The sequence below is a fragment of the Lissotriton helveticus genome, chromosome 6 (assembly GCF_964261635.1).
Source record: "Lissotriton helveticus chromosome 6, aLisHel1.1, whole genome shotgun sequence".
NCBI lineage: Eukaryota > Metazoa > Chordata > Amphibia > Caudata > Salamandridae > Lissotriton > Lissotriton helveticus.
In genome coordinates, this window is record NC_136067.1 from 232,420,913 (window position 1) to 232,441,664 (window position 20,752).

The window sequence follows — 20,752 nt, forward strand, 5'->3', positions numbered from 1 at the left end:
AAGTCTCCCTATACTTTGAAAATAAAATAGAATCCATTTATGATAAAATCTTAGCATCTCAAACAGACAGTGGCACTCTGACTGCCCCCCTCCCCACTGAAAACACCAACTCCGTGCTGACTACATTTCCTCCTATCAATAATAGAGAGCTTCTTACATTAATGACCCAAGTAAAATCCGGGTCCCCGGATGACCTTATCCCTGTTAAAACCTTAACCTCCCTTAGTACTTTGCTAGGTCCCCACATTCAAGATGTAATTAATCAGTCTTTGAAGAAGGGATGTGTACCAACCGAATGGAAAAGAGCGGTGGTGAACCCCATCCGTAAGAAAGCGGCTCTCCCCTGGACGGAGCTCTCCAACCTCCGGCCCATCTCCCTCCTACCCTATTTCAGCAAGCTGGCCGAGAAACATGTCAACGCGCACCTGTCCAACTACATCGAGGCAGCGGGCGGCCTAGACCACTCTCAATCTGGTTTTAGGCCCAAACATAGCACCGAATCAGCCCTCCTGTCAGTAACTGATAACATCAGGATGTCACTTGACAGGGGGAGCTCAGTGATTCTGGTGCTATTGGATTTGTCCGCTGCCTTCGACACGGTGTCGCACAAAATTCTTCTCGGCCGCTTGAGGGGAGTGGGAGTAAAAGGGACCGCTCTTGCGTGGCTCGAAAGCTTTCTTGCAGATAGGCAACAAGGTGTCAAGTTAGGCTCCCACAAGTCTATCTGTAGGAAGCTCACCAAGGGTGTGCCACAGGGCTCATGCCTGAGCCCCACGTTATTCAACGTATATGTGGCCCCCTTGGCGGACATCATAAGATCTTACGGGTTCTCCCCAATCTCCTACGCTGATGACACCCAGCTGTTGTTTCCCTTCCAAACCATCACACCCGCAGTCATGCAATCTTTTCAAAATGGTATGAGAGCTGTGGCAGGTTGGATGGCCCAGAACTTCCTCCAATGCTATGTGACTAAAACTGAAGTCATGTTGTTTGGAGGGGCCACCCTGCTCTGGTCCCCGGACTGGTGGCCACTTGAGCTAGGACCTGTCCCTGCGCCAAAACAGACCATAAAAAATCTGGGAGTGCGCCTAGACCAAACACTGATATTAAAAGATCATGTCAGTCAAGTCACGGGAACGTGTTTCCGAGTAATTGGACTCCTACGGCGCATTTTCCCCTTCCTGCCCGACATCCACAGGAAAACGCTGGTACAAGCACTAGTTCTCGGACGGGTAGACTATTGTAATGGTCTACTCATCTCTGCCAATCAAGAACAACTGTGCAGACTGCAGGTGGTGCAGAATACTGCAGCAAGACTCATCTTGAATGCCCCCCCCCGAACCCCGTCGCGTCCTCTTCTCTCTCACCTTCACTGGCTCCCGGTGAGACAACGCGTTAATTTCAAACTTTGTTGCATAATGCATAGGTGTATTTACGGGCCCGTCCCAAATACCTAAAAGACATTTTTGTCCTCTACTCTCCTGGACGTGCTTTGCGCTCCAGTAACACCATGTTGATGCAGGTGCCCAGAGTAACCAGAGCAAGACAGGGAGGCCGGGCACCCTCACTTAAGGGCCCCCTGCTATGGAACTCCCTGCCTCCACAGCTGAGAAACTCCTAATCTCCTTCCTTTTAGGAAAAAATTAAAAACATACCTATTCACCCTAGATTAATTTACTTCTGTTTTCCTATACTGACATCCCCTAATATGTCTCTCAACCCTTACAGAAGCTACGCGCGGAGATACCCCTTCGGGGCTGATTCAGGCGCGCTATAAGAATTTTAAATAAATAAATAAATAAATAAATTACATGAGCCAGGTCTGCGCCTTTGTCTTATGCCGACTATGTAACCTTAAGCATATATAAGGCCCCAGTTTTCTGTACTCCTTAGACTGCCTCATTCATTTGCTAAGGCTCCTGAGTGACGTAGTCTCCCTCATCTGAGGTGAATAAATACATTCTTTTTATATTACTGCTTCTGTGCCAATTTCTTCTTTGTTGGTTTAAAAGGACCAAGTATCAGTGAGACCCCTGAGAAGGTTTCTATGTTCTTCACTGCCAAGCCATGTCTTCCCTGGACCGGAATCAAGCCTCATAGGACCGTTTTTTGGCTATCAGACATCATCAGCCTGGATAGCTTGATTCCTGTGGCATGGAGAGCACGGGACTCACGTCTGAGCATACCCGTCCCACTCGGGGTGACAAATGCAAAAACAACACTTGATGGATGGAATGTTTAAAATGCTTTAAAAATACATGTTATATTGTGGAGAAATGTGGTATTTTGTGTTTGTTTTGAAATTTGGAGTGCTGGTGTGTTTGTTGTACAGTGTGGCATGGTGTGATGTTCTATAATGTTATGTGGTGTGCTGTGGATTGATGGGGTGTGTAATGTCATATAGTGTGATGTGGTGTAATGTAGTTTCTACAGTGTGGCACATTATGATGGTGTGTGTTGTAGAGAGCGACTACTGTGTGTTAGAAGCGGCTGTCTCTGGTTGGCAGAGGTATACACTTCTGACAAATAGGGACACACCTTTTCTAGTCAGGGCAAGGGGATCACACACTTAGATAACCCCTGCTCACCCCCTTGGTAGCTTGGCAAAGCAGACAGGCTTATCTCAGAGGCAGTGCGTTAAGCATTTATGACCACATACAGTAATAAAGTGAATACACTACAAATGGACACAACACAGTAGTATTATAAAAATAAGGATTTTTATATAAGGCTTAGCACAAGACCAAATAACGACAAAAATATACCACAATCTTAATAAATATTCTTGGAAGGAAAAATAATAGTTCAAGCGTAGTTTCTTCTTAGCACAAAGTCTTTAGTATCAAAAGCAACTCTTCTTCTTTATAACACAGTTCTTGGCAACAATGTAACCCACACGGGAGTCACACGACGTCGAGGCAAAGTTAATCCAAAGGTTCGGCGTCGACCGCGAGGAGCGATACGTCGAGCCCGGAGTCGCACAGACCCCCACAACACAGTACCTTGGAAAAGTGAAGCACTCGATGATCAGCGGCGTCGAGATGTCCGGCGTCGCGTCTTCGGCGTCGATCGGGCCTCGGAGTCGGGGCGATCTGCAGCGGCGTCGACCGAAGTCAGGCAGGAGCAGCGCTCACGAGGTGAAGCAGGATACGGCATCGTCGATGTCGATGTTGCAAGAGTGAGCAGTGCTCACGGCGTCGAGAGGGCTCGAAGTCGATGTGATCAGCAGCGGTGCAGACACGAGGTCACTTGGAGCTGGAGCCGAACTCACTACTCACTGGCGTTGTTGCTGGCGTCGATCGGGCCCGGCGGCCGGCGTCGAGGAAGCGGGACACTGGAGCCGTTACTCACGATGTCGAGCTGGATTCGGCGGCGTCCGGCGGCGTCGAGATTGCTGGATTCTTTCAGAGGTGCTGGATTCACAAGTTCCAGCAAACAGCACTTTAAGCAAATAGATGAAGTCCTTTAGCCCTGTGACTTCAACAGGAGACTGGCACTTCTTCCAGCCCTTAGAGATTTCCTTAGCAAAGATTGAGAGTACACACACAGTTCCTCTCTCCTGGTTCCTTGGCAAAAATAAAGAAGCAATGCAGGATTCCCCCAACAAACAGCACTCTGGCAGAAGGGGTAGGCAGTCCTTAGATCAGCAGGCTTCTTGTCCTTGGTTCAGGTTTCCTTGTCAGAAGTGATCTAAATTTTTGGTTCAGGGGTCCTTCTCTTATACCCCTTTTTGGCTTTGATCCCTTTGTCCATGCAGGGGAATTTCCCCCCATCCTGGGTTTGTTGTGGGTGTTGCCAGGCCGAAGCACCTGGCCTATTCACTGTGCAGGGCAGAGTCTTCAGCCGCCCAGCAGGAGCGGAGCCAGCATTGTCACTGGCAGGGCAGGGCCATCAGCTGCCCGGCAGGAGGTGGGGCAGGAAAGTCCCAGGCAGGCATAGAGTCATCAGTCGCCTGGCAGGGGGGCGGAGCCAGCATTGTATCAGGCAGGGCAGGCTATCAGGAGCTACTCTTCCCCTACTCTCAATGCAAATGCCTCACACACCCCACACTGACTCATTCAGACCTCTGGAGCCACCCAGCTCCTGTCACACGCACACCAGAACCAGCAGAGACCGGTAGACAGTTAGACAAGAAAATAGCTACTTTCTAAAAGTGCTATTTTCAAACACAGAGTCCAAAAACCATCCACCCAAACGGATGCGTTATTAAACCCTGAGTTCAGGGATACCAAACTCGACATTGCACCATGCTCCCCGAGCCCGCTAGGATTATAGCATTAATAATCCTGGCAGCCCATTCTAACTGATGGAGAGCAGGTTACCTTACACTAGTGAAAAACGAATATGGCTGTAATTCACTATTAGGACATGCCAACCTTGTCAGGCTTGTCCTACCTTATGCTTACAATGCACCCTGCCCGTGGGCCTACCATAGGGGTGACTAACATGAAGTTAAGGGAAGGTTTAGGGACTGGCAAGTAGGTGTACTTGCGCAGTCTGCGTGACAGTACCAGACTGCACGTGGTCTAGCAATGGTAGACCTTCAGACATACTTTTACTAGGCCGCTCTTGTGGGTGGCACAACACGTGCTGCAGGCCCACTAGCAGTGTTTGTATTTACAAGCCCTGGCACTCCTGGTGCACTCTACTAGGGACTGACAGTAAACCAAATAAGCCAAACATGGAATTCAATCAATACAGCAATTTCACATAGGGAGCACTTGGACTGTGGCACTGATCAGCAGTGGCACAGTGCCCAAAGCATTTACCAGCAAAAACATCGTAAACAGAGGAGGCAAACAGAAAAAAATGGAGGAGAGACTCATGCCAATGATGTCAGGTCTAACACGTGTCCCCTCCAGCTGAAATGTGGGGAGAACTACCCTTACCCTAGGGAGTCCTCATCGCTAAGGCGGAAAAACCTGGACAGACCATCAGCATTGGCGTGATCTGTGCCAGGGCGGTGTTCCACCGTGAAGTCCATCCCCTGTAGGGAAATGGACCACCTCAACAGCTTTGGATTCTCACCCCTCATCTGCATCAACCATCTGAGGGGCCTGTGGTCTGTCTGAACCCGGAAGTGAGTCCCAAAGAGGTAGGGTCTTAGCTTCTTCAGCGCCCAGACCACAGCAAATGCTTCTCTCTCTATCGCACTCCACCTCTGTTCCCTGGGAAGTAACCTCCTACTGATGAAGCCTACAGGTAAGTCTCGGCCCTCTTCATTCACCTGAGCTAGAACAGCCCCCACGCCATGCTCTGAAGCGTCCGTCTGGACAACAAATTCTTTAGAAAAGTCGGGTGCCTGGAGTATGGGTGCTGTGCACATTGCAGTTTTCAGGGTGTCAAAGGCCGTCTGACAGGCGTCAGTCCAGATCACAAGTCGTGGCTGCTTCCTGGAAGTCAGCGAAGTCAAGGGGTGCACAATGTTACCATAATCCTTGACGAACCTCCTGTAATAACCCGTGAGACCCAAGAAGGCTCTCACCTGAGTCTGGGTTTTGGGCGGTGCCCATGCCAGGATGGTATCAATCTTGGGTTGCAGGGGGGCCACCTTGCCGCTCCCTACTTGGTGCCCCAAGTACACCACTGAACCCTGCCCAATCTGGCACTTACTGGCTTTGATTGTGAGGCCTGCTCTGCGCAGGGCCAACAACACTTCCTGGAGGTGGCGCAAGTGTTCCTCCCAGCTGGCGCTGAACACTGCGATGTCGTCCAGGTAGGTGGCACTGAAATCCTCCAGTCCAGCCAAGACCTGGTTGACCAACCTCTGGAAGGTGGCAGGGGCATTCTTCATCCCAAAGGGCATAACCCGGAACTGGTAGTGCCCATCTGGTGTGGAGAATGCTGACCTCTCTTTTGCCCCATCAGTCAAGGCGATCTGCCAGTACTCAGACGTTAGATCAAACGTACTAAGGTACCGGGCAGCCCCTAACCGATCTATGAGCTCATCAGCTCTGGGGATGGGGTGCGCGTCAGTCTTGGTGACTGAATTGAGTCCTCGGTAATCCACACAGAACCGAAGTTCCGGTGAAGCACCAGGCGCTGCAGCCTTTGGGACCAAGACCACTGGGCTGGCCCAAGGACTGCTAGAGGACTCAACCACCCCTAATGCAAACATTTTGGAGACCTCCTCCTTGATGTATGCTCTGACCTTGTCAGTCACTCTGTAAGCCTTGTGCTTCACAGGAGTGCTGTCCCCGGTGTCCACATCATGGACACACCACTGAGTGACACCAGGAATCAAGGAAAACAGATCAGGGAATTGTCCCAACAATTGGCGACAATCCTGCTGCTGTTCAGGGGTCAGTGTGTCAGAGAGGACAACACCATCCACTGACCCATCTTGCTCTTTTGCAGACAGGAGGTCAGGAAGAGGCTCACTCTCCTCCTCCATTCCAGCATCTGTAGCTAGGAGCATGCCCACTTCGGACCTTTCTAAGTGGGGCTTTAAACGGTTGACATGCAGGACCCGCAAGGGGTTCCTGGGAGATTCCAAGTCCACCATGTAGGTGACATCGCTCTTTTTCTCCACAACCTTAAATGGTTCAGTCCACCTGTCCTTGAGCGCACAAGGTTCCACAGGGGACATAACCCAAACTTTCTGTCCAGGCTGAAGCTCTACCAGAGTGGCCTTCTGGTCGTACCACCGCTTCATCTCTTCCTGGCTGGCCTCCAGATTTGCCTGAGCAAGATCTCTGAAGCGCCTAGTCTGGTTCCTAAAGGCCAGCATGTAACTGTATACATCCTGGGGAGGTTTCCTGGGAGATTGCTCCCAGCCTTCTTTGACCAGACTCAAAGGTCCTCTAACCGGGTGACCATACAAAAGCTCAAAGGGGCTGAACCCTAGAGACTTCTGTGGCACCTCACGGTAAGCAAACAACAGGCATGGCAAGAGGACGTCCCATTTACGCCTCATTGGTTCTTCAAGACCCATAATCATGCCTTTAAGGGTACGGTTGAATCTTTCAACCAACCCATTACCTTGAGGGTGGTAAGGAGTGGTGAACTTGTAAGTTACCCCACACTCCTTCCACAGAGACTTCATATAGTTGGAAATGAAGTTGGTGCCCCGGTCTGACACCACCTCTCTGGGGAACCCCATTCGGGAGAAAACACCCATCAGTGCCCGTCCCACCACGGGGGCCGTCACTGTTCTGAGAGGGATAGCTTCCGGGTACCGTGTGGCATGGTCCACCAAGACCAGAATGAACCTGTTGCCCAGGGCTGTCTTGGGGTCCAGGGGCCCAACAATGTCAATCCCCACCCGGTCAAAGGGGGTACTGACCACGGGAAAAGGTTGGACGGGAGCCTTCTGCTTCCGCCCGCTTTTCCCACTTGCCTGGCAAGTTTGACAGGTCTTGCAATGGATATCTGTATCCCTTCTCATCTGAGGCCAATAAAAATGGGTGACAAGCCTGTCATAGGTCTTGTCCTGCCCCAGATGTCCAGCTAAAGGAATGTCATGAGCCAAACCCAGTAGGAAGGCTCTGAAGCGCTGGGGTACCACCAGCACACGGGCTGACCCAGGCTCAGCAGCCTTAGGCTCGCTATACAGGAGGTCGTTCTCCCAGTAAACAAAATGTGACCCTGACTGATCACCTGAGGTTTGGGCTGAGGCCTGCTGCCTCATACCCACAAGAGAAGGGCACACTTTCTGTTCTGCACAGAATTCCTCCCTGGAGGGACCACCATCCTGCTGCCAATGGGTCAGCTCAGGCAGGTCTCCCAGTGCAGCAACTTGTTCACCGGTGGGTTCCAGGGCATACTCCTCAAGGTCTGCCTCCTCTGGGACCACGGGAACTACGGGGGACGGTTTCCCGCGCCCCCTGCCTCTTCTCTTCACAGCTGGGTCCTGGGCCATACATTCAGGCTCCAGAACCCCATCAACACCCTTACTTGCTGTCATGGATCGAGGGGTTGCACACACCTACTCTGGCACACCCAACATTTTCAAATGTGTCTCCCTCTCCACCTTAGCCCAAGGGGAGTCTTCCAAATCATTGCCCAGGAGACAATCAACAGGCATGGCAGGCCTTACAGCAACTTGAAGAGTACCTGAAACTCCCCCCATTCAAAGGAAACTTGAGCTACCTCACACTCTCTCTGGGAGTTGTCAGCAGCTATCACAGGGTAGAATGCGTGGGGAACCACCTGCTCTCTGGACACCAAGTGACACTTGACAGCTGTCACACTCGCTCCGGTGTCTCTGAGAGCTTCCACTCTATGGCCATTAATGGTCACCCACTGCCTATATTTCTTAGTGTTACTAGGCAGAGGGGGTGGAGGGACCAATTCCATGTCTCCTAGAGAGACCAGGGACATCTCTGCGGGACCCTCCCCTCCATGGGCAACCATCTCCTCCCCTCCCAGGGCTACACTCGCCAACTGACGGGGTGGTGCACTAGAGTTCTTCAAGGGACACTGAGGATCATAAAAACGGTGTCCCACCTGCTTACAAGCGAAGCAGGTCATTGGGCCCCTACGAACAGGTTTACCTGTCGGGCCTCTGATTTCTTCTCTGGGGGAGGCTGGGAACCCTTCCCTTGGTTCCCTTGGGGATTTCTTTGGGGCCCTTTCTGGAACTCCCTCTGTTTACCCTTGTCCCCCCCACTCTTCTGCTGGGGACCCTGCCCACCTTTGGCTGAGTCTCCCACTGGACCCTTGTGGACCCTGGTACTGACCCAGCGGTCCGCCTCTTCAGCAAGTTTTCTAGGGTTAGATATCTTGCTATCAATAAGGTGCTGGCGCAGCTCTGGAAAACAGTTATTAGACAAGTGCTCCCAAGCAAACAAATCATAAAGAGCATCATAACTTTCCACTTTACTGCCCTTTACCCAACCATCCATGGCTCTGCAAAAATATGACACATATTCCACCCACGTCGTACCAGGCAATTTCTTACATTCTCTAAAGGCCTGTCTGTACTTTTCTGGGGTTAGGCCATACCTTAACATTAAAGCATCTTTCATATGAGTATAAGACATCCTATCCTCAACAGGCATGTCTAACAGGGTATCTCTTCCCTCATTCACAAAGCGACCCCACAACCCCGCTCCCCAATCCTTCTCAGGGACCCGGTGGGCCAACAATGCTAACTCATATGCTTTAAACCATTGACCAATATCCTCATTCTTCTGAAAATCTTTGATCACATCTTTGGGAAAATAAAACCTACTTTCTGCAGGCACAGATGGGATGCTGCCACCAGAGGGATTCAATTCTAACTCTTTAGCTTTGAGCTCCAACTCCCTCATCCTGGTATCACGCTCAAAAGCTAACTTCTCTCTTTCAAACTCTAACCTTTTGATCTCCATATCAGCTTCTCTCCTGCCTCTTGCATTCTCTATTTCCAACTGCCCATTTATCTTAAGTTTTGCCATTTCCATGTTGTAAGCTCGCTCTTTCTCCCTTTCTTCTCTTTCCTCAGGAGAAAGACCTTTGGAGGAAACACTGCTGCCAGGAGGGGATGTGGGCCCATTCACTGGCACCTCCTCCTCCCCTTACCCTGGCGGTACCACCACCGCATCGGAGGGATCTCTGGCCTCTACCCAGGCCTGCAATGCTTTGAGATATTCGGGTTTGTTTTTGCAGCCTGTGGTAGGAACTTTAAATTGCTTGCAAAAGGATTTCAGATCCTTTAACTGATAGTCGTTGATCTTACTCCTATCAAATTCCTCCTCAACAACAGGTGTAGTGCCTCCAGCATTACTCATGGTCAAAACTGGCAGTTTCAAAAATCAAGTTCCAGGAAAGCGGAGAACAGAAATAGAATATTCAACCAAGTAGATTGTGAATGCGCTATGGTCTGCTTTCACTATGTAGCGTACACTAATCACTGCACATAGGTCATAAATGCAAAGTTCAAATCCTCACCGCTGACCCACCAATGTTAGAAGCGGCTGTCTCTGGTTGGCAGAGGTATACACTTCTGACAAATAGGGACACACCTTTTCTAGTCAGGGCAAGGGGATCACACACTTAGATAACCCCTGCTCACCCCCTTGGTAGCTTGGCAAAGCAGACAGGCTTATCTCAGAGGCAGTGCGTTAAGCATTTATGACCACATACAGTAATAAAGTGAATACACTACAAATGGACACAACACAGTAGTATTATAAAAATAAGGATTTTTATATAAGGCTTAGAACAAGACCAAATATCGACAAAAATATACCACAATCTTAATAAATATTCTTGGAAGGAAAAATAATAGTTCAAGCGTAGTTTCTTCTTAGCACAAAGTCTTTAGTATCAAAAGCAACTCTTCTTCTTTATAACACAGTTCTTGGCAACAATGTAACCCACACGGGAGTCACCCGACGTCGAGGCAAAGTTAATCCAAAGGTTCGGCGTCGACCGCGAGGAGCGCTACGTCGAGCCCGGAGTCGCACAGACCCCCACAACACAGTACCTTGGAAAAGTGAAGCACTCGATGATCAGCGGCGTCGAGATGTCCGGCGTCGCGTCTTCGATCGGGCCTCGGAGTCGGGGCGATCTGCAGCGGCGTCGACCGAAGTCAGGCAGGAGCAGCGCTCACGAGGTGAAGCAGGATACGGCGTCGTCGATGTCGATGTTGCAAGAGTGAGCAGCGCTCACGGCGTCGAGAGGGATCGAAGTCGACGCGATCAGCAGCGGTGCAGACACGAGGTCACTTGGAGCTGGAGCCGAACTCACTACTCACTGGCGTTGTTGCTGGCGTCGATCGGGCCCGGCGGCCGGCGTCGAGGAAGCGGGACACTGGAGCCGTTACTCACGATGTCGAGCTGGATTCGGCGGCGTCGAGATTGCTGGATTCTTTCAGAGGTGCTGGATTCACAAGTTCCAGCAAACAGCACTTTAAGCAAATAGATGAAGTCCTTTAGCCCTGTGACTTCAACAGGAGACTGGCACTTCTTCCAGCCCTTGGAGATTTCCTTAGCAAAGATTGAGAGTACACACACAGTTCCTCTCTCCTGCTTCCTTGGCAAAAATAAAGAAGCAATGCAGGATTCCCCCAACAAACAGCACTCTGGCAGAAGGGGTAGGCAGTCCTTAGATCAGCAGGCTTCTTGTCCTTGGTTCAGGTTTCCTTGTCAGAAGTGATCTAAATTCTTGGTTCAGGGGTCCTTCTCTTATACCCCTTTTTGGCTTTGATCCCTTTGTCCATGCAGGGGAATTTCCCCCCATCCTGGGTTTGTTGTGGGTGTTGCCAGGCCGAAGCACCTGGCCTATTCACTGTGCAGGGCAGAGTCTTCAGCCGCCCAGCAGGAGCGGAGCCAGCATTGTCACTGGCAGGGCAGGGCCATCAGCTGCCCGGCAGGAGGTGGGGCAGGAAAGTCCCAGGCAGGCATAGAGTCATCAGTCACCTGGCAGGGGGGCAGAGCCAGCATTGTATCAGGCAGGGCAGGCTATCAGGAGCTACTCTTCCCCTACTCTCAATGCAAATGCCCCACTCATCCCACACTGACTCATTCAGACCTCTGGAGCCACCCTGCTCCTGTCACACGCACACCAGAACCAGCAGAGACCGGTAGACAGTTAGACAAGAAAATAGCTACTTTCTAAAAGTGCTATTTTCAAACACAGAGTCCAAAAACCATCCACCCAAACGGATGCGTTATTAAACCCTGAGTTCAGGGATACCAAACTCGACATTGCACCATGCTCCCTGAGCCCGCAAGGATTATAGCATTAATAATCCTGGCAGCCCATTCTAACTGATGGAGAGCAGGTTACCTTACACTAGTGAAAAACGAATATGGCTGTAATTCACTATTAGGACATGCCAACCTTGTCAGGCTTGTCCTACCTTATGCTTACAATGCACCCTGCCCGTGGGCCTACCATAGGGGTGACTAACATGAAGTTAAGGGAAGGTTTAGGGACTGGCAAGTAGGTGTACTTGCGCAGTCTGCGTGACAGTACCAGACTGCACGTGGTCTAGCAATGGTAGACCTTCAGACATACTTTTACTAGGCCGCTCTTGTGGGTGGCACAACACGTGCTGCAGGCCCACTAGCAGCGTTTGTATTTACAAGCCCTGGCACTCCTGGTGCACTCTACTAGGGACTGACAGTAAACCAAATAAGCCAAACATGGAATTCAATCAATACAGCAATTTCACATAGGGAGCACTTGCACTGTGGCACTGATCAGCAGTGGCACAGTGCCCAAAGCATTTACCAGCAAAAACATCGTAAACAGAGGAGGCAAACAGAAAAAAATGGAGGAGAGACTCATGCCAATGATGTCAGGTCTAACACTGTGTTTTTACATGATTTGTTGTGTGCCATGTGGTGTAGGGTTCTGTTATATGGTGTGAAATAGTGGTGTGGTGCAGGGTGATGCATGTTTTTTATCATTCATATTGTATGCTTTGATATGACGCAATAAAGTTTAATAAAGTGGAATAGTGTATGAGGTTATGGCAGTGTTAGCTTTTTTTTATGTGACTGGTTAAGAAGGATAAAGAAATGCTTTCCTTAGTGGCAAATCTTTTTATAACGTTTTTGTCATGGGTTGACGTTTCTAATTTGATGTGCTCTATCCTGGAGGAAGTTAGCAGCAGATAGGAATTTTTTAGGAGATGTGGAATCTCAACGGATTTTCAGGTGTGCAGTGGAGGGCATTGTATTTAACAATGTTAAGGAGCTCTGTATATTGGTTTCGACTAATGCAGACTGAGGTTCACCGGGCTATTGTTGCTTTTTTAATTTACTTTCTCTTCTTGACAATTCAGGCATGAGCCATTTTGTTTACATCACCAGAGTTTTAACAAGAAATACAATGAAATTCCTTATGTGAGTTCCACTGCTCCTCTCTCTGTGGGTGCATGATTTGTTTAGTACTGCGACAGAACAATGTACAAATGTGACAAGCAAGAAATATATTTTGTAGTAATGCTTATATAATTAATATTTTCTTTCACTCACCATAGGATAGAAAAGGGATTCTAGACTCCATTCTAAAGCACTTGTAGGTGATGTAATCACGAGAAGAAATACAGGGCAAGATACCACAATCCAAAGGAACCGCATTTCTTTTAATCCCACAAAGTATTATGATGACACTGAAACACAAAAAACAAATCAGTATTAAACAAAAGTTCCTGTTTTTTGCTGCCAAAGTGAGGCATTGACAAGAAAATAGAATATAGGCAAAAGCATAATGTTTGCAAAAAGGAGTGGTTTCCTAGCAGCCAGTTATGGGTAGGGTGGGTTTTGGTGTTCAGATAGAGGCTGGCTGAGAACCTAAATCTGTCTGTCTTACAAGGTAAGCCCCTAATAAGGGGGAATAACTGGACCCCTTTTTCAGAAGAAATTCCATTTTTGGGGAATTAGCTCTCATTTACTACATGCTTTGAGCTGAGGGGAAATAACAGTAGGAGCCGCTGAGAGGCAAGGTGCACGCTGAGGGAAGAGGAGATGTGGCCTAGTGGGGTGAGCATTATGTGTTTCTCTGCTGACTTAACAGGGAGTTGAATGGGGTGGGGGACGGGCGGGACTGTACTTGCAGCCCAAACCTAAAGCGATATTGTGACCCGAAAAATCAGGGCGGATGTTCCAGCACTCATGAAATCTGAGTGCAGGAACAACAGGAAACTAGACATTAGGCAGAGTGGTATCCCACTTTGGAATACCACTCCACTCAACCTGTATTCTGGGCCATAGTGGCTTCAGGATAGCCTATGGTCACCTCGCCCATCCTTTCTACTGCAGTCCACAGAACTGCTGACATCAACACAAGTCTTCCCACAGAGAGGGTCAGATAGCAGTGCTTTGTGAGGGGCAGGCCTGTGGTACTTTATCAGGGAGAGGACTTTCAGTGTAGTGGAGACAGTCAAGTTTGTAACACGATCTCCTAGTTCAAATTCATATATTTCATTCAATAGTTTTGAGATAATCACAGTAGTGGCTAAGGGTGATGTGAGACATTGTTTACGGGCTTCCAGAAGCTGGGTTAAAAGTACCAGTTTTATGTCATGCTGGAGCCACCAGGACAGTACCCAGGAGTTTTTGATCTCTGGTATCTTCTCCCATCCGAAGGCTGAGTAAGTGTATCATATTTGCTGGTTAAGCCTAGAAATGGTGGACCATATTCTGCAAATGTGCTTCAATGTATTTCTAGTACTGAACCACTGCACCCTATTCACTTCCACAAAAGCAGGGTTGGCATGCTGTTATAGTTCACATGTGTGTCCTACCCTAAACGGAGGACGTGGGCAGTGATCTTTTTTATGAGTATAAATTTGCAGTAAAATCCTTCTGAACTAAAAAAATCTTTCTGTAGGTAACTTCACTACAATTTCATTTATTTCACAACTTTGCATTGAATTCAGGACCAATTGGAAACTTACAACCTTGAGGTGTAACTTTGACAGAGAGTTATTCCACAGTTGACTGGGCTATTTGTCTTTATTGCTTTCAATCATGAGTTAGTATTGATTACTGACCAAAGTGGGTGAAAGGCTGGGAGCCTGCTGACATGTTGGGTGGTGTTTTGGACACTTTGGACCCTCAAGAGGAATTTCAGGAAGGAGTTCCAGAAGTTTGTTGCAACTTTGGAAAAAAAACTCCATAAGATGGCCGACTCAACCGCGAGACCCAGGCCGGCAACCTTCAACTGCGACCGGCCCGGATTCCATGTTTGTCCCTCTGAAGAGCCCCGGAGGTCCAACTTGCAGAGTTTGACTTGGAGCTCTATGAAAGTAAAGCTGGCAAATCCTTACTGAATCCGGACTGGTGAAGAGCATCTAGGGAACTCTGCAGAAAAAGCTCCAGAAAAGTCTTCAATTCCGAAAGTAAAATTTCGAACGAGGCCTACTGTGTGAGGTATCTGAGAAGGGCTCCATCGCAATTGGCCTGGAACTTTGACGTTGTCCCAGACAAACAGGACCAGATGTCTGTAGGCTGTTAAGCACTATGGAGTGGCAATTCTTTAAAAAAAAACATATCTCGAGCTCCCTACATTGGATTGGTGTCATTTTAAAGATGAAAATATGACCTATTTTTAGTAATTGGTGTAGGATTTGTATTGTGTGTTGTGTCTTCATTATTTACTGAATTGGTGTTTTTTTAAATGCTTTACATACCTGTCTCCTAAAATAAGCCTGCCTCCTCGCAGCCAAGCTACCAAGGGTTGAGCATGGGAATAATTTATGGAGACCTATACTGAACCCTAGATCATGTTTGTGATCTTATCGCCAGTGGTAGATATATTTTTCCATAGCTATTAACCAACTTTGCAACAATCCCACTCTACGTATGTAGAGCTAACCTAAGGTGTGTGGTATTTAATGGGTGCCTTAAAGATTTAATATTTTAAGTGGGTAACTACATGTTGAAACATGTATTGGAATGTACTGCACATCTTGCCTTGGTAAATTGAAATTCCAAGAGGCTGGACCTGCCTCAACAAAATTGTGAGTCTGCGTTCATTACAACATTTCTCAGAATTGAGATTCCTGTACATACTCCAGTTTGCATATGGATCGGATTTCACCCCTCAGGGCATTAGTATGATTTTTATTAGAGTGAGAGACTCTCCAGGGGCTGCAAAGGGACACGTTTTTTATCTTAGAAGGCAACCCAAATATATAAGTATCATGACTTCTAAGCACAGGTGTTCATACATCAATTTCTCATACTTGAAGCAACTTTTCGTTTGATCACTAATACTCTACTAAAACTGGCAATTGGTTCAGCGCACATATGAAAGAGTGCTTCTTCACCACATACTTACAACCATATCAACAATATTTTAAGTGTATCCTTATCCTAGGAGTATAATGCCAAAAATGCTTATGTCATACTGATGTTATATATTCATAATGCCCCTTCCCCAGAAAGAAATGCTTGCAGTAGGACTGTGGAATAGTGTGTGGAGAATATCCCTGAATGTCATTTATTGTAAATCTGCAGGAAAGGGTAGTTTGACAACTATATGAACTGACATTCTGAACTTGTATTGTTAGGGCACAAGAGAATAAAGCCCTCGTTACATTTGGACACATTATAGTAATTAGGATGAAAAAAGAAGTTGCTACCCAAATCGGGATTACAACTTTCACAGTAATATAGGACTTTTTCGCCACACAAATGTCGACAAGTAAAACCTGGTGGGATTTGAGAGGGGAGAATACTATCTGTATTGAATTTTGGAACTTGGAAGAAGGTAAAACATGCGTCTTCACCCATTCTGAGAAATTGGAAAAGGGTGGTAAACCATCACCTCATCAATAAAGGACCAGCACTGGGGGCAATAATACTTCACTAAATAATAGGCAATCATAAGGAGGACGAGGACTATACAGTGTGCTTACAGTGTGCATACAAGTTTGCTATGATTAAATTGAACTTCTTTCTTCCTTACTATCAGTTTTAAGAAGGCCTAACTCATTTTAAAAGACAGCAACATAATTCCCACATGAAAAATGTACTTGTTTATGCGTACACATTCCATGCATTTCACCTAAATCACACCCAGTATGTAAGACACATTTATAAAAACTTTGACCTTTGGTACAATGTCAGGACTGAACTTTGTTTTTCATTTTGTACTTCTACAAGAATGTTAAAGTGGCGGCTGGCAATTATGTCAAGTGGAGAGGCAGGCAAATTGGTGAGAGCATAAAATAAATCCATTTTTTTTTTAAATAAACCAAATAAAACATTACAAACGTGCTTGCTGCAGCCTCCTCACTTTGGTCCTCTTCTTCCGATGTGAGGTCCAGTCCTGGCTGCCCTTCTGCATGAGAGGAGAGTCAGGATTGGAGTGAGCGCCTCTATCAGAGCTCACAAGAGCACTGCAGACTCATGCTTTCTACAGACCGGCTCTCTCAAGACAACTGGGCTATAGAGGTTTAAAGTGCACGTGTGGCTGGCCATAGCAAGACGACTGGCCAAAAAGACATGGGCACTTTAAACAAGTGCAAAGGCAGTCCACCCGCCTCCCGGCTGCTGCCATTCAGCAGGCCCCGCCCAGCCTCCATCCTGACACTCCGTTCGGAAAGGGGTGATGAAAAAAAAACTGGTAATGAATTAACTTCTTTGCATTTTAATTTTCGTCTCTGGGGCATTTCAGTGGAGCAACGCTTCTCTGCTATAACGGAGGAGCCTCCCCTGCACGTTTATCATTCATTATCATTCGAGGATTTGAATTTATTGTACAGTAGTGTAGGGCATCTGCAGGTATTTGTGGATTGAGCCATTGTGAATAAAACAATCTTAGCATAAACATCTAGTATGCTTCTGGACTGTTGATATAGTATTGTTTTGAATTCGGTTTGTCTTTTACCCCCAACCATCATGGTCTTCGGGCTGAGTTGGAGCAGGCCTTCATTCCAGTTAAGAGGCACAATAATAGAATAAATAAGTATGGCATTACATAAGCCAGTATTGTTGGGAAACATTTATATTAAGGTTACACACCTAACTTGGTTATCTGTGTTTGACAATAAAAGTCTAGATCAAGGAATGATCAATGGTTAAAGTAGGGCCATAGAGAATTGTTAACATTTCCCTTCCTTTGCTTTCAGTGCCTGTTGAGCTCGGGCTACAAGCACATTATACACAAGGATCCGGAGTTAAGGTGCAACTTCATTTTAAAACTGAAAAAAGCCTGCGAAAAGGTGCATTGTGTTAATGATCATTTCTGTTATCTGTTGTGATCTACAGAACACAAGTTGAAATCCCAACAAAGCCAATTCAACCCCCTATCCTTCTGAGGCTGATACATTGAGTAATCATTTCTGTTATTTACAAAGCAAAACTGCATATACAGCAGAAGCAAAATTACTAATATTATCGATATGGATTAGCCTCAATCTCTGCCATTTCTAAAGGTAGAGTGGACTAAGAAATAAGCATCTGAAAGCATTTCTTCTAATGGTGTATTTTTAAAAGTGTTAACACTCCCTGCGTAAATAGGAGCAGCATCTCTGGTTTGGACTTTATTTGAGAAATCTAATCTATTTTCTATTGGGATTTTCTGGGTGACTCCTGGGTGAAATAATCAACTACAAAGCCTGTTTCAATACCAATGAATCGTGATGGTAGTGGCCATTGTTATTTATGAAAACCAGAAAGTTAGTTACTACTTGTTTTATGAATATAGAAAATCAAAAAAGTATATAAGTCATGACAAAAATACAAAAATGTCTCTTGGGTTTACCCACAAATTATTCCATAATAGATGCTGTCGTAAGGCAGAATACAAAACAGTTTTGCCACCTAATCAATAATAGTATATATACAGATACTGTTACATCATAATGGTGTTAACAGAATAGAGAGTGCCACACTTTTCATCCTCTTTGATAAAACCACTTGGAAAAAGAGTATATGAATTATTAGAGGTTAGAGTCACACAGTGCTTATAGTTTCTCAAAATCCTTCCAAATGCCTTCTAGATCAAGGTAGTTTTATTGCAGCCCCTTGAGTGTTGAAACACAGCCAGTGATGTGAAGCCTTTAACACTAGAGTTTCGTTCTTTTGAACACTTCAGAAGGGCAAAGCGTCTCTTGGTGGTCCATGACTTGCTGCTCAGTGTCTGTGGACCAGTGCCCCTCAGCACTCATCCAGTGCAGACCTATGGCTCTGGAAGCTTGTTTATACATTCTATCGGGGTGATGTTACACACTTGATCTCAGTTCTCCCCAGAGTATTCGGGTAAATGCAGTTCAAGGAAGTCCATAACGCAATGGTTTTTTGTGGTGGCTTGAGTGTTGAAACACAGCCAGTGACACCAGTGTGCATTGGGAGGACTGGGTCAGATTTGTGACCAGTGTGCGCCTCCACCCCCTTAAGGAGAGAAAGAGTATTTCACACTGAAGAGCTCACTCATTTTCCCTATAGTAACTTCAATCTACTAAAATGAATTCATATTCAACTCATGTAATGTTGTTAGTCTAAGTATGTGTGTTATAAATAAACGTTTAATAAACAGACCTACTACCTCTTGTCTGTAAAACAAGAAAGTGACAATGGAATATATTGTTAGACTTTTCTAAAAAAGCAATAATTTGATTTTCAAGGGTATAACTTCATTCTAATTGTCGAACGTGTAGACGGTGTTTCGACCCAAGGCAATCATCAGGACAGGGATAGTTAAATGAGCAAAGGCATGGCTTAGCACTTTGAAAGACCAATTCAAGTGAAAACCTGGAGGGTAGGTGTAGTGATTGAGCCATGTTGTATGGAAACGGCTCAATTATGACCGTTGCCGACTACTATCTCAGTATATTTTGCTCTAATATAATGCTGTGTAGGCCTGCATAATACGAACTAGCTGTAAAGTAAGACTCGATAATGTTCTTTCTTTGTCTGACTGTATCTTGCTCAAAGGCAGGGTTTACCTATTGGCTTTGGCATACTCTAATGCCATCTTGCATACTAATTCGGGCTCTTTACGTGAACAGTGGCCTATGCTTAAGCAACTCCATGTTCCAAGCGGTCGCCATCTTCTAAGCTTATCTGGGTGAGGAGTCATGTTTTACTTCTCACTTGTTTTCCGCACTTTGTATGCTGGTAGAAACGGGTTCTTTTCGGAGGAATGTGCCCGCTCTGCCCCGGAGTCATAACAAACGCCTAGCTAGCTGATGCTTTGGCCTTGGCGCGGAGTAGTACGGAATCCGATTCAAACAGAGGGCAAGGCTTGCTATAAGCTTCGACCAACGTTTCCACTTGTACTAAAGTGGGTGTTCGGGTCTCGACCACTGGTAGTCCATCACGTTGCAGAGGTGCAGCTGTGACAGTGGAGCAGAGAATCCGGATTCGGCTGGAGAAACGGGCTCACCTCTGGCGAAGTGGAAGCGGGATAAGTAGAAACTTGGTAGGGTGTTCCACTAACTCTTATTTCCTAACTGTTATTATCTAACTATTGTCTCCCATTTTCAGGATATATACTGATTTACATATAGGTTCTGTATATGTACATTCTAATTGCATTTAGCAATTGCTTAGGGGTTGATGTGAGGAAGGCCTATCGTGACATAGTAATAATTTCTTTCTTCTGTCCTTCTATCATTATGTAATAAAGAAACCCCAGAGTATATCACTATTTGTCTGTGTTACTTGGGATTGAAGGTCAGGGCCCTTCTGACCCAAATGCTGTAGCATCGGAAGGATGGTAAGTTTCCCTTCCGGCAGGTAGTTGTAGAACGGGGGATGTCCCCGCTCTCATCCAGGGAAGCCGAAATTAATAAGTAATCCACCCCGAGGCATTGGTGGGAGGAGTGTGCAGTGTTTATTCAGTTCCACCAGGATGGGCTTTGTTTTGCATTGTTTCGCATTGTTGTTACCCTGTGGCCCTTGGTATTGTGTTGTGTTTTCGTACACTGGGGTACGTCGTTACCTTGTGGCCCTTGGTTTCTTGCGTTGTTTTACCGAGTGGCGCTGTTTTCCCGGGCTGTTGTTGTTGTCACTGGTATTGATTCTTGCATTATTGTGGCTGTTTGCAAGCTCTCCGGCTAATGCCATATATGTGTAGATAATCATTAGTACTATTCCTTTATTGCGTAAGTATTGTGAAGTGTTATATCCTTTTGGATCCTGAGAGGGGATAAGGTAAGTATGCCCTGGTGATTGGCAGAATCATCAGGTCATTACAGTCGGCCTGTCTAACAACTGTAACCCCCTAATGGCTGTGAAAATCAGCAATTAAGGAGCGTCAGTGTCAGAGTACCACTGTAAACTGGGAGAAACTATTGATCTTTCGAAGTGCCAAGCCATGCCCTTGCTCATTTAATTATTCCTGTTCTGGTGATGAATGAAGA

At 46.7% G+C, this 20,752-nt stretch overlaps 1 protein-coding gene across 5 annotated transcripts in view; it reads right to left on the minus strand.

The window, feature by feature from the left end:
• The window catches only part of LOC144762467 (adhesion G protein-coupled receptor F5-like), an 805,746-nt gene that overhangs the window by 585,686 nt on the left and 199,308 nt on the right, over positions 1–20,752 (minus strand). For all 5 annotated transcript variants that reach the window (XM_078647682.1, XM_078647677.1, XM_078647680.1 and 2 more), the window contains exon 2: positions 12,912–13,048. In XM_078647682.1, the coding sequence (XP_078503808.1) occupies positions 12,912–13,016 (105 nt within the window). In that variant the 5' untranslated portion in view covers positions 13,017–13,048. The remainder of the gene's footprint in view (positions 1–12,911; positions 13,049–20,752) is intronic.